The 12,685-nt window shown below is 37.6% G+C and overlaps 1 protein-coding gene across 1 annotated transcript in view; it reads right to left on the reverse strand.

Annotated features, from left to right (window-relative positions):
- Nucleotides 1-988, reverse strand: part of SCYL2 (SCY1-like protein 2) — a gene marked incomplete at both ends in the record, with an annotated part of 38,730 nt that extends 37,742 nt beyond the window's left edge. The window contains one exon of the mRNA XM_051219393.1: nt 986-988. Within this exon, the coding sequence (XP_051067007.1) occupies nt 986-988 (3 nt within the window). The remainder of the gene's footprint in view (nt 1-985) is intronic.
- Nucleotides 989-12,685: the final 11,697 nt, after the last annotated feature.

Raw genomic sequence — 12,685 nt, forward strand, 5'->3', positions numbered from 1 at the left:
GAGAAACAAGAAAAAATCACATAAAAGTAAGAACACGAATACTAAATTACAAAACCAAATGAGAACGCACAATTAAAAGCACACTGACGGAAGGGTCGTACTTTCCTGTCATAATGACACAGTGAAGTTAGATCGGCTGGACTCCAATATCTAAAGTTTTGGAATTCTTAAACATTCTCTATGTTTGTCATTGAGATATGGACATTATCGCCATTATGGGCATGAAATAGAATTCGTATATTTAGCTATATTCGAATATTATGGCCGTGCAACACATTATTGGGCTACCGGAGTTTAAGTTATACACATTCCCTTCCTCGTGGGCGGAAGGAATTCAGTGTTACAGGCAAACCAGTGACCAGTAGACATATAGATGACTATCGAGAACCGAACTTAGAACTGAACACAGAAGAGATTGTAGTCACAACTGGTGGAGCTGAACCTTATCCACTCATCCTAATTCACCACATTATATTGTAACCGTACTTTGACCCTAATAGATAACCGTGGTTCCTCAAGGTCAGTTTGGTAACACCCGAAAGGCACCCACAGATTATGACAACGCTTAGGAGACCAAAGAGTAACCCAAATATACGTAGACTACAAGTCCAAAAAACACTTTGTCTTATGACGCTAAAGTCGATAAACAACATCTACAACAATGTAGCTTCTCAGAAGTAGTCTTCAGGAGCATAAAAGACAAAACTCAGTCAACAACTTCGTTTTCCATTGTAGGCTGACATAAGTTAACATTTTTGGAGCAGTGATAAGCAGTTATAAATATAAATCCCAAAAACTGAATATAGTGAGCAGCTTGATCAGTTCCCAGGCAACCAATAAAGGGGCAATAAAGCGGACGAAAGCGTAATTAAAAAGGGGAATATCGACATTTTGCCTTCCCGTCGATTATTTAGAGGAAATGTCGATTTTCCCCCCTTACGTCGTGTATTTGAGAGAGATTTGTAGACAAATATACGTAAAGTACCATGTTTGGATATGGCGCCTCCTGTACTTATGTTTCCATATACGTATACAAAATGACGTACTGTTTGATAGAAAATGAAGATTCTTATCACTAACAAAAGTGAGGTAATGCAGGCACATGGATTTGCCTCAGATGCTTATATTTTTACTTTGTTGTTTGTTCAGCTAAAGTGTTCGTAGGTGTTTGGTGGCCATCACATATGGCTTACGACATGCAAGTAAGTGGCATGGTCTCTGTCCTCTATGTTCACTACCACTGTCCTATAAGATACGTCGACATCACCGTTCGAGTCCAGGCGTGTATGCAGCGCGTTTGCGTCCGAGTAAGTTACGTGTCCGATTGCGTTAAGTTTTTGAGATTAGATAAGATCCATACTGTACTGCAGAACACATCGCCCGGTATTTCCGACTTGAGTGCCAATATGAAGCAGCTACTTTCAAAGTCTTGTGAGCGTAAACACCCGCGAAAATTTGATTGCGACTGTCAAGTCAGCAGTTCCCTTTATCATCTGAAGAGGAACTGGGAACGTTGGACGTTTGTCTTCAGCAGGAAGAGTTAAGTGACAGATCTGTAAGCCAATAAAGTTAATTTGATCATTTATTTTTATTACAGATGAGCATATTGACGCGCTTAATGGATGATAATCGTTAAACGGCAATCGATATATTTTGTCATACATCACAACACCTGAAGTTGCCGGTCATTTCACGCTACTTGGCACTTCACCGAAAGGAGAACTTCAGAAGTGCAGGTTTTACGGCTGCTTACGAAGTACGAAATGTTATTTTTTTAAATTCAGGTGCATTAACTAATCGGTTCGTCATCAACTGTCAACGAAAAAGACCTTGCAAAACTGTACGATGTCGCGACGCAACGCTATTTTCACGACATGAGAGACAAATTACAGCAGCGTAGTTGAGGAAAACAAGAACAGGTATGTACTAGTTTAGTGTGATAACTACTCTCTGCTGCTCTATAGGCACAGTCTTCAGTGTTAACGAACATAATCTTAAATGAAGCTTCAAGTAGCTAGTTGTGTAAAAACATGTCATTTAGATATCGTTATAACATTTTCTGTTCTTTACATTTCAGAATTTACAGGATTATTTTGATTCGCAACAGTCAAGCAGACATTACAAAAATAAATAACCAGTGGAATATTTATCATGTTCAATTTAGTTTTCGATAAACAATCTTTAAACATGCACTTACTTTCTTGCTTGCATATAAAAGTCTTTAACTAAGTGTTGGGAAAGCCGGTTTGATTTTAACTGCACTTGCAGTTAAGTACATGTGCCCAACAAGTGACTCATAACCTGTTTTTTCTTTTGTGGATCTTTTCAAATTAAAATAAAACTTGACAATTATGTAATGACTGATGCTCTAGCATCTGCCAACTACTCATGATGTCTTACAGTATTACGTATTTTTCTTTTCAGTAAATTTCGTGTGGTGTTATGGAATTAAAGGCGAACTCACGAGATGTGTGGGGATGTGACAAAGGTTTTTTAAAAGTGGAAGGCAAAAAGTAGACAATTCAGTGACGTTTGAAAACAGAGCGACATAAAGGGGAAAATTCCCATCATTTCCAACGAACAGTCGAAAAAGCAGACATTTTGGCGCGTTTCACCAATAATTCATCTTTATCTCCCAACGCGATTTCCCCTTTGTTCGCCTTTATTTCCCCTTTATCGGTTGATTGGGTTGGCGAGAAACGCACTTGGAGTAGAACCCTCGATGAGGTGCGCATTAGCTCTCGGCTCAAATGGCTTCCAAGTAATAGAAATTGCCTAACAAAAGGCATTGGTTCAGACAATCCATTATTCAATAATTTTACATCGATGGCCGACTATCTTGCCGTGTTGTTACAGTGAACTAGCTTCAGATTAAACCGCACGTGAAAGAGTCACTATTCCATTTATTAATAATAATGCAACACACATTTATAAGACGAATGATTTTCGCATCCACTTCTAAATGTCAATTTACGCTTTAGGGACTTAGTTTTATCGAAACCATCTCGGTAAAAAAAACACCGAATTTGTACATATATTCTTCAATTAATAACATTAGTAATCATTCCAGTTGTTTTTGCATGCTTCTTGTTATTTACTAATAAGTTACTGTTTGAATATCATCATTTGATTTCCCAAGAAGTCCTCACCATTTGCTTGATACGGTCATAGTTCAGAAAACACGGTGCAGTTTATATGATACTTGTTCGCGTTCAATCAACTCTCACAATAGGGGACAAAATTAAGGCTCATATAGAGGAATAATAAGGTTACTGTGAAATATGGTGTCTGTTTCACTGGTAAGATTTCAGTCACACTCTCCTGAGATCAGTACTTCAAAAGACGGTAATAGCCATAATCTTCCTTAAAACAATGTTGAAGGTGCCACAGGTATTCGGAGTTTGACAACGCTTTAACCAGTAAAACCTAATATGAAGCGTACCCACTAAGTGAAACCAAGAGACAGAAGCGATGAGGTTCAAAGATATATTTGATAGGTTATCAATATATCGAGGATCTACTGGTCTAATCTGGCTAACGATTGCAGAAGATTTTGAGCACGGCGTTCCCACTCGTGATCTGGTACGGATGCATGACCGAGCGCCTTCAGTTAGGTAAGTCCATCAAAACTAATGTGGTCAGCATCCAGGGTCGAAAACTTACAGAGCTATTTATTTTGAGGATTTATATACCGCTACGACTTAAAGAATGATCAAAATTGTGCATAAAATGTAAATAAAACGTACTACACGGAGGGTAATAGAAACGCGTATGAGCACTGAACAGTAAATAATAGCAAACTCCCCCTAAATCAAACAGGAAACATGCTTCAAAATCAACCTCACGAAATAGAGGTTTTCAGTCCACAAAGTATCAAGCGAAGTGTGGTAGTCCAATATCACAAGCACCGTAAGGGCAAAGTTAAGTAAAACAAAGATAAAATGGTTATTGAAAAGCTTACTCCTACCGTTAATTTTTGGTACTTGACTTCAAATTAACCATCAAAAGGTTACCTTTATGAATCACAGAATGCTTCGTCAAGGTCCTATGGTAACAATAACAATAATAATTTATACTCAACTAACGGTTTGTTACATGAGGCATGCCAGTTTACGGGCAAGATCAAATTGTTATGAAAGATACAGTTTTCACTGTAGTAAATTACTCAGCTGTGTTGATATTTTATAAGATATGAATGTAGGTGGCTTTAGTAAGACTCGTATTGTCAATATCACAGTTAGCGCGCTTAATGAAGGTTGCGTTGCGACGTGCAACTGATGGTCGAGAATAGATCCATGTGAAGTTGAGGCTCCTAGATACCCCAAACTTGAGATAGTCATGACAATTTGATCCTGAAATTAGATAATATCTGGGCATTAGTTTGGGGTTTATTGATCAATTACTCAGTGGGGGCTTGCTTTATGATACAGGTTAGAACAAATTAGAGGACGGATAAGAATATTGATCACCGGTCATTTGGACTCAATACAGCGATTCCATGATCGGATGGCTGAAGAAACTCTCTGATATTTAGAGCTGTAAAGCAGAACAGTGCAAACATTTGGATAAAACCTAATGCGCTTCTGGAGGGCAAGATCAAATGAACGATATTTGTGGTTGAACCACCACTTCAGTGACTGAAATGTGAAAAACACTAGCATCGTAAGGCTTGAGGCCGTCAAGTTTCCTGAATGAACTGTACGTGAAAGTTATCTTTGGGAGTTTCGTATTTCAATGTCCATAACTTTTAGCGGGACAGAGATTGGAATAAAGCATGCTCCACGCATGATTGCGTCCGTGCACGCTGATTGTCTAATTCTTATTTAATGAGCCACAGTCGATACTTGAGGAGCACTCTAGAATCTTCTCACGTAAAAACTATAAATATACTATCGTTTTTCTTATTGCGCTTCTTACTTCCATCTGCCCTTGTCATTTGTAATATAATTTCTTTCCTGTTCATCTGTGTTCTGGTCTAGGGACTTGTCGAGTGAATTGATATCCAAGAACACTACGCAATAGGAATAGTTGGGTTGTAATAGTAGAGAATCATAACAGTGACGACAGGAAAAAAGAAAAACAAATTCAAGATGTCCAGGTCAGAAAACCAGCTCGACGGAATACTACAACAACAGCAAGCACACAACTTGATGAACAAATGTGGTTGTTGGATACTCTGAATCAACAGCTTGACATCCACCGCTCGAGTCCACACGTTATTTAAAGTACGTCTTGTGATGCAGTTGCTAGCAACATCCTGAAATTCATCTATCACCCCGAAAGTGGAAATACTGTTCTCACCTGTTTAAAACGTTGGGTAGACACAATTATAATAAAATTATGTAAACAAGACGACGTGTGGAAGACTAGATTTTTGGCCCATAAGTTGAAAAACAATGAACATGTACGTTATGCTGACCATATATTGCCAAAGTTACCCCCAGAGCTCAGCTTTGAGATGGTACTTCAGTTGTCAGAGATATTCGGTGAATCGTCCTCACCGTTTAGCATTTCATATCAGTGTCTAAATATAGCGAAACGAGAAGCCGATGAATAAGGTGCTTTAGCAGACGTCGTCTGTCTTATCAACACAACATCCACCAAACTATAGCGCAAAACTAGACAACTGTAAAATGTCTCATATCACTCCACTTTTTAGAGGCTGATTTAAATAGCATTCAATTTACCAAACAAAGAAAGAACAGAATTTTAACGGATGGTCAATAGGTTGGTAGTTACGTAAGAATCAAGAGATGAATGTTGAGAAGTTATTAAGTTCAGAAGCAACAGAAACAAAATTACAAAAGTTAAAAAAAAACAAGTGGAAGAAGTATGAAAAATAGTTCTTTTGAAGGAAATCTTAAACTGATGGCCAGGGCAGAGAAAGTGGTTGTACGAATCTCTTTTGAATGCAAAGGTCAGGTTTGTGAACATGGATTGCGATTGCTTCCGCAATGTGCAAGAGGCGCACTCGTAAACCATGTAGCAAATTAGATGGGATATTGTAGATAACCTTAAAAGCTTTATTCAATTCGACTTGATGACCTGTGTCAACCAAGTGAGAGAGAATAGAACTTTTAATCACTTTTACCTGTCCTTTGTTTAACCACGACGGATGATGTTCAGTAATGCGATGACGGACTTGCCGAATTGTACGCCCAATATAACTGGCTCCACAGGAGCAGTTGAAACGATAGATATGTAGCGTAGCGTCGAGTTGGGGTTAACTATGAACACCGCTACTAAGAAACACGTGCCAAATAAATCAGAAGGCGAAGTTTGAACGTAACCAAATAGATCCATGAAATCCCCGAGAAGCCAAATACCAGAAGGCAATTAATGGACCAAGTCGATGTTTATTTGCTGGCGATCTCGTGGCATCGAAAGGATACCGAGATCGTGCCAGGATACAAGCTTGGTTACAGAACGTAACCGAATTCGCGCGAAGTTACAATCGAAGTGTCAGTATAAGAATGGAAGCACAAAATAGCTGTCATTAGCACAGTCAAACAAAAGCACATTAAAACAAACACTGGTACAGTTGGTCATAATAATAATTGTTTTTATTAAACCAGTCGTGTTCTCGTGATAAATGTGAGTCACTACAGATACACATAGATTTGGCAAATTCAGGCAATATGTCTTTGTTGGCTGTTCTTATCTTGGGATAGTTATAGAAGATTGCATTTAATCTGGCAGCATTAAATGTTTTTTGTACGGCTCTTCTTAGTTTCTGAGTCAAGATTTCTTCAATAGTGTCATTTATGAATTGTAGTTTTATGAATAGTACCTCCTTATGGACGGTGGGTATCTTTGTCCTTGTTTTCTTCTCCATCATATGTTTGTCGATGAATTTCACGGGATACCCATTCATACTAAGTAGGTTCGGAATATTATTCAATTTTTCTTCGATGGTGTCTTCAGAGCAAATCATTCTAGCCCGATGTGTCAAGATCTTTATCAAGTTCCTTTTGTATCTGATTGAAACTGCACTATGGAAATGAGTGAATTGTCCTGCTGCAGACTTTCTGTGTACCTCACTTTTTAAAGCTCCGTCTGCTCTTCTTTTTAGTTGGACTTCTAGAAATGATATACTGTCGTTCTGTTCATCTTCTGATGTAAAATTAATTGATGGATGAACATTATTAAATGTATTAAGTAAATTGTCCTTATCATTTTCTTTTTCTAGTACTATGAAGGTGTCGTCTATATAGAGATAATGAGTTGGTAAATGGCTAATTATGCTTTTAAGTGGTCTGTTTTCCAGTTTTTCAAGGAAAATTTCAGCCAGTAGAGGGCCCAATGGTGATCCCATGGCAACTCCATCTAGCCGTCTATAGTGTTCGTTGTCAAATCTGAATTGTACATTTATTGTACATCTAAGAATTAACTGTTTTATCGCGGATGCTGGAATCGGGGTTTCTATGCGCCTCTCTGTTAGTTCGTTGCAAATAAAATCAACTGTTTCTAGTAGTGGAATGTTAGTGAATAAAGATGATACATCAAGTGATAACACGAAATTATTCTTGACTGATAGATTTTTTATGTTCTCAACAAATTCAAAGGAATCCTTGACACTATGCTTGACAATTTCTTTGTGTAATGGTTGAAGAATTTGTACCAACCATTTTGCTATGGTATGATACGCTGAGTTATTCATATCTAAAACTGGTCGAAGGGGTGAGCTACTTTTGTGTATTTTTGGTAGGACATATAGTCTTGGTGTTATCGTTCCTGTAGGTTTCAACATTTTGAACACCTTTTCTGAAATAAAACCTTGTTGTTTAATTTCTTTCAATGAATATGTTAATTGCTTTTCAGTCTTACCTGCTATGTCGTTCTTCACAGCCAGTTTCTAAAATTTGCTTTTATCATTTAGAAGGGCTTTCGTTTTGTTTATGTGGTCATTTTTATCCATGAGTACTATCCCATGTCCTTTGTCCGGTTTCATGACTAATAAATTGTCATTAGTTTTCTTAGAGCATAAAGATTTTCGAATTGAATTTCTTCTTATCTTAATTCCTGACTGTCCTTTGAAATTAATTGTGGCTTTCATAGCATCATTCTTAATTATTATTGCACAAATATTCATACTAATATCCGGTTTCACTCTGTATACTATTACATAAATCTAAATGTATTCATCCGAGTGCATTGAAGAATTTCTATTTTATTTTTCTCAATTTCTGGTTTCCTTCTGAGGTCGATATTCATTACACAATTATTATTCTTATCATGGATGAACCTTTTCACTAGGTAATTTCAATGGTTAAGATCATGAGTCAGTTGAAGCTAGACCACCATGGAAAACCTGAAAGCACTGGACGGCCGTTTCGTCCTATTGTGGGACTCCTCAGCAGTGCGCATCCACGACCTCGCCCCTGCGAGATTCGAACCCAGGACCTACTGGTTTCGCGCCCGAGCACTTAACCACTAGACCACTGAGCCGGCATCCAACGGTGTTAATGTCTAACTTCAACTAATCCACGAAATTGAGCGACACATTCACCGTTGTCTTCAGTGAGTTACTATCTCACAACAGACCTGGTTGAACTCCACTGGTCACTACTTCTCACTAGAACTCCAGGATATACCTCGTGAAGTTAGACATTAACACCGTTGAGTGCCGGCTCAGTGGTCTAGTGGTTAAGTGCTCGGGCGCGAAACCAGTAGGTCCTGGGTTCGAATCTCGCAGGGGCGAGGTCGTGGATGCGCACTGCTGAGGAGTCCCACAATAGGACGAAACGGCCGTCCAGTGCTTCCAGGTTTTCCATGGTGGTCTAGCTTCAACTGACTCATGATCTTAACTATTGAAATTACTACAAACTCCATAAAAAATTTTCACTAGGTGTCCACTTCTTTTCTCTCTCTTCTTTTCCTTCTAAATAAATATTATTTTTAAGATCATGGAGTTTGTAATTAAGACAATAACTTGTGTTACACTTAAATTAACTTCTCAGACCCTTTTTATATTCCCTATGCATTTATGACTCATACATATTGATATTTCGTTAACTGAGACTTTCATAGCATCACTCCAAACTATAACTGTACAAACATTTATTCTAGCATCATACCTCACCGCGATAATAAGTTATTTTTTCTTAATTATTTTTTATTTTATTTTTGTTACTAATTATTCTAGTTCTGTGTTCACTAACACGCCCATTAAACTATTTGCATATTTCACGTCTCCTTTATTTCTATTCCCTTATTTTCTCCATTTCCTTCTTTAAACTCAATTCAATATTCTTCTCAATTACACAGACCCGATTTATTATTATTAATGTTCTACTATTATTACTCTAAGTTTTTTTAATATGGCGAGTATGATGCTAACATTATTGAAAAAAGTGTATTATTGCATTTTTGAAGAAACCCGAAGTGGTTTCTTCACAACACTTATGTACCCATAAGATGTTTGTGAATAATAATAATAATGATAATAATAATAATAATAGTAATAACAACAGTAATATAGTGCAGTTCCAATCAGATACAAAAGGAACTTGATAAAGATCTTGACACATCGGGCTAGAATGATTTGCTCTGAAGACACCATCGAAGAAAAATTGAATAATATTCGGAACCTACTTAGTATGAATGGATATCCCATGAAATTCATCGACAAACATATGATGGAGAAGAAAACAAGGACAAAGATACCCACCGTCCATAAGAAGGTACTATTCATAAAACTACAACTCATAAATAACACCATTGAAGAAATATTGACTCAGAAACTAAGAAGAGCCGTACAAAAAGCATTTAATGCTGCCAGATTAAATGCAATCTTCTATAACTATCCCAAGATGAGAACAGCCAACAAAGACATATTGCCTGAATTTGCCAAATCTATGTGTATCTGTAGTGACTCACATTTATCACGAGAACACGACTGGTTTAATAAAAACAATTATTATTATGACCAACTGTACCAGTGTTTGTTTTAATGTGCTTTTGTTTGACTGTGCTAATGACAGCTATTTTGTGCTTCCATTCTTATACTGACACTTCGATTGTAACTTCGCGCGAATTCGGTTACGTTCTGTAACCAAGCTTGTATCCTGGCACGATCTCGGTATCCTTTCGATGCCACGAGATCGCCAGCAAATAAACATCGACTTGGTCCATTAATTGCCTTCTGGTATTTGGCTTCTCGGGGATTTCATGGATCTATTTGGTTACGTTCAAACTTCGCCTTCTGATTTATTTGGCACGTGTTTCTTAGTAGCGGTGTTCATAGTTAACCCCAACTCGACGCTACGCTACATATCTATCGTTTCAACTGCTCCTGTGGAGCCAGTTATATTGGGCGTACAATTCGGCAAGTCCGTCATCGCATTACTGAACATCATCCGTCGTGGTTAAACAAAGGACAGGTAAAAGTGATTAAAAGTTCTATTCTCTCTCACTTGGTTGACACAGGTCATCAAGTCGAATTGAATAAAGCTTTTAAGGTTATCTACAATATCCCATCTAATTTGCTACATGGTTTACGAGTGCGCCTCTTGCACATTGCGGAAGCAATCGCAATCCATGTTCACAAACCTGACCTTTGCATTCAAAAGAGATTCGTACAACCACTTTCTCTGCCCTGGCCATCAGTTTAAGATTTCCTTCAAAAGAACTATTTTTCATACTTCTTCCACTTGTTTTTTTAACTTTTGTAATTTTGTTTCTGTTGCTTCTGAACTTAATAACTTCTCAACATTCATCTCTTGATTCTTACGTAACTACCAACCTATTGACCATCCGTTAAAATTCTTTTCCTTCTTTGTTTCTTACATTACGCAACGTAGCAACTTCTTGATCACTTTGAATATTAATAATCCTCTTTCTTCCATTTAATCAAGGTTAATTTAAATGTGATTATGTAATTATTACGTAACGTATGTACTCGATGAGGGTTATATTATTATTGAAAAAAAATATATATTAGTGTAGAGCCATGATGAAAAACTAATTGAAAAGAAATTTCTTCGCTCAATTCGTTGCTCTTTTATTTAACAATAGATTTCCACATAGGGAATGGAGCGGAATGAGACTGGTGTAAGTAAAGTTGAATGTTCTATCGTGACACCGACTAAAAATGCGCCACAATTTTGTCATTGCAGGGTTTGTTTTAAAGACCAAACATTAGACTCCAGGGGAACAGATAAGTAAATTCTATTGTGTGAGAAAATGTAATGTTTAACCTGATTTTATAGTCAGTTATTTAGATATTATTTAAACCAGTCTATGAATGGTTGTTTTATACCATTCACGTTCAGTTTGTTTATCAAACACTTGTGACTGGCTCCATTCAAATCGTCTAAGAATTCCGCGATGTTTCGTTTTATTTTTCCTTGCAATCCAACATAGTGGTTCACCTGAAAACCACAGTCTGCAGATTAGTGATGCTAGAATATTCCATTCGCAAAACATGTCGTTGAGGTAAAAAGTTTTTTAAATGACAGTTGGTAACGTTGGCCATCATATTTCAGTGTTTTCACTACCTTTGAGAGTATCGGATGAAGTGCTACTAGTTGGTAAATTGAAGGCTATTTAAATCAGCCTCTAAAAAGTGGAGTGATATGAGTCAGTTTACAGTTGTCTAGTTTTGCGCTATAGTTTGGTGGATGAGGTGTTGATAAGACAGAATCCTCTTGTTTTGTTGTAGCAGAGTGAACCACGTCCAGGCCAGAAATGTCATTATTTAGGTGCTGCAGTTTCTGATACATCTGTCCATTGCCTAGGTTTGTAGAATTACGATCTGCTTCGTTATTAGTACCGCTCTAATAATAGACGTAATCCTAAAATTGTAGATTTGTCATGATGTAACTGCCTAACCTATAAGATATTATGTGGAGGTCACATCATTATCTACCTTAACTCATCGTATTGTAACAACTATCAATATATGATGAAGGACACATTTAAACTGCCAAGCCGAGCCATGTCATGCAATGAATTCGAATTGATTTAATTCTTTCCTCCCGCCTTCTCCATCTTTGGGTTTTTCTCCGCGTTAAATGTTGACTATCTATTTTCCCAGCTGTCTCATATTCAGCTTTAAGTATTGTGTGGTTAGAGCCCAGTGCCACTACAGGTTTACTTCTGAAACGTCTTTTGAGTTACAGGTAATTGTCTCGTTATTGTGAATAGCATACATTTTTTAAAGTGCTTCAAACGCTATTTTTCCTGGAATGCTGCTTCATAGCCTTAGTTGTCGGTAGGGTAGTTAGGACCTAACAACCGAACAAATCCAGAGGACATGCGACCGAATGAGCATTTGGAATCGGAAACAAAAGCGTTTATCACTTTGATCTAATAGTGAAGTCTGCACTGTCGACTATTTTGTGCACTGGTTTCTTGTTTGCACTACCTGCCTATACGTAGCATCTTCGCTGGTTCGTTTGTATCCCTCGCAATGGTGCCCTCAGTGTTTCGACCTTTGAATGATGCGATTTTCTATGAATTCAGGTTGGTAGTAGACTTCGTAGAACATTTGCGAGTCAGACTGCTTTGTAGCAAGTCAGATCCTGTTTAGTAAAAAAAGTGAGCGTCCAAACCAAGCTCAGGGCAGGGTCTCCAGTCTCTCACCTGTCGACTGTCCAGTACATGTTGTTGGAATGATGTTTCAGTCCAGTTTGCCACATAAAATGTAATCTTGTAATGGCATGATTGAAATACTGTCAATTAA

Source organism: Schistosoma haematobium, chromosome 4, assembly GCF_000699445.3.
Source record: "Schistosoma haematobium chromosome 4, whole genome shotgun sequence".
In the NCBI taxonomy this organism is placed as follows: Eukaryota; Metazoa; Platyhelminthes; class Trematoda; order Strigeidida; family Schistosomatidae; genus Schistosoma; species Schistosoma haematobium.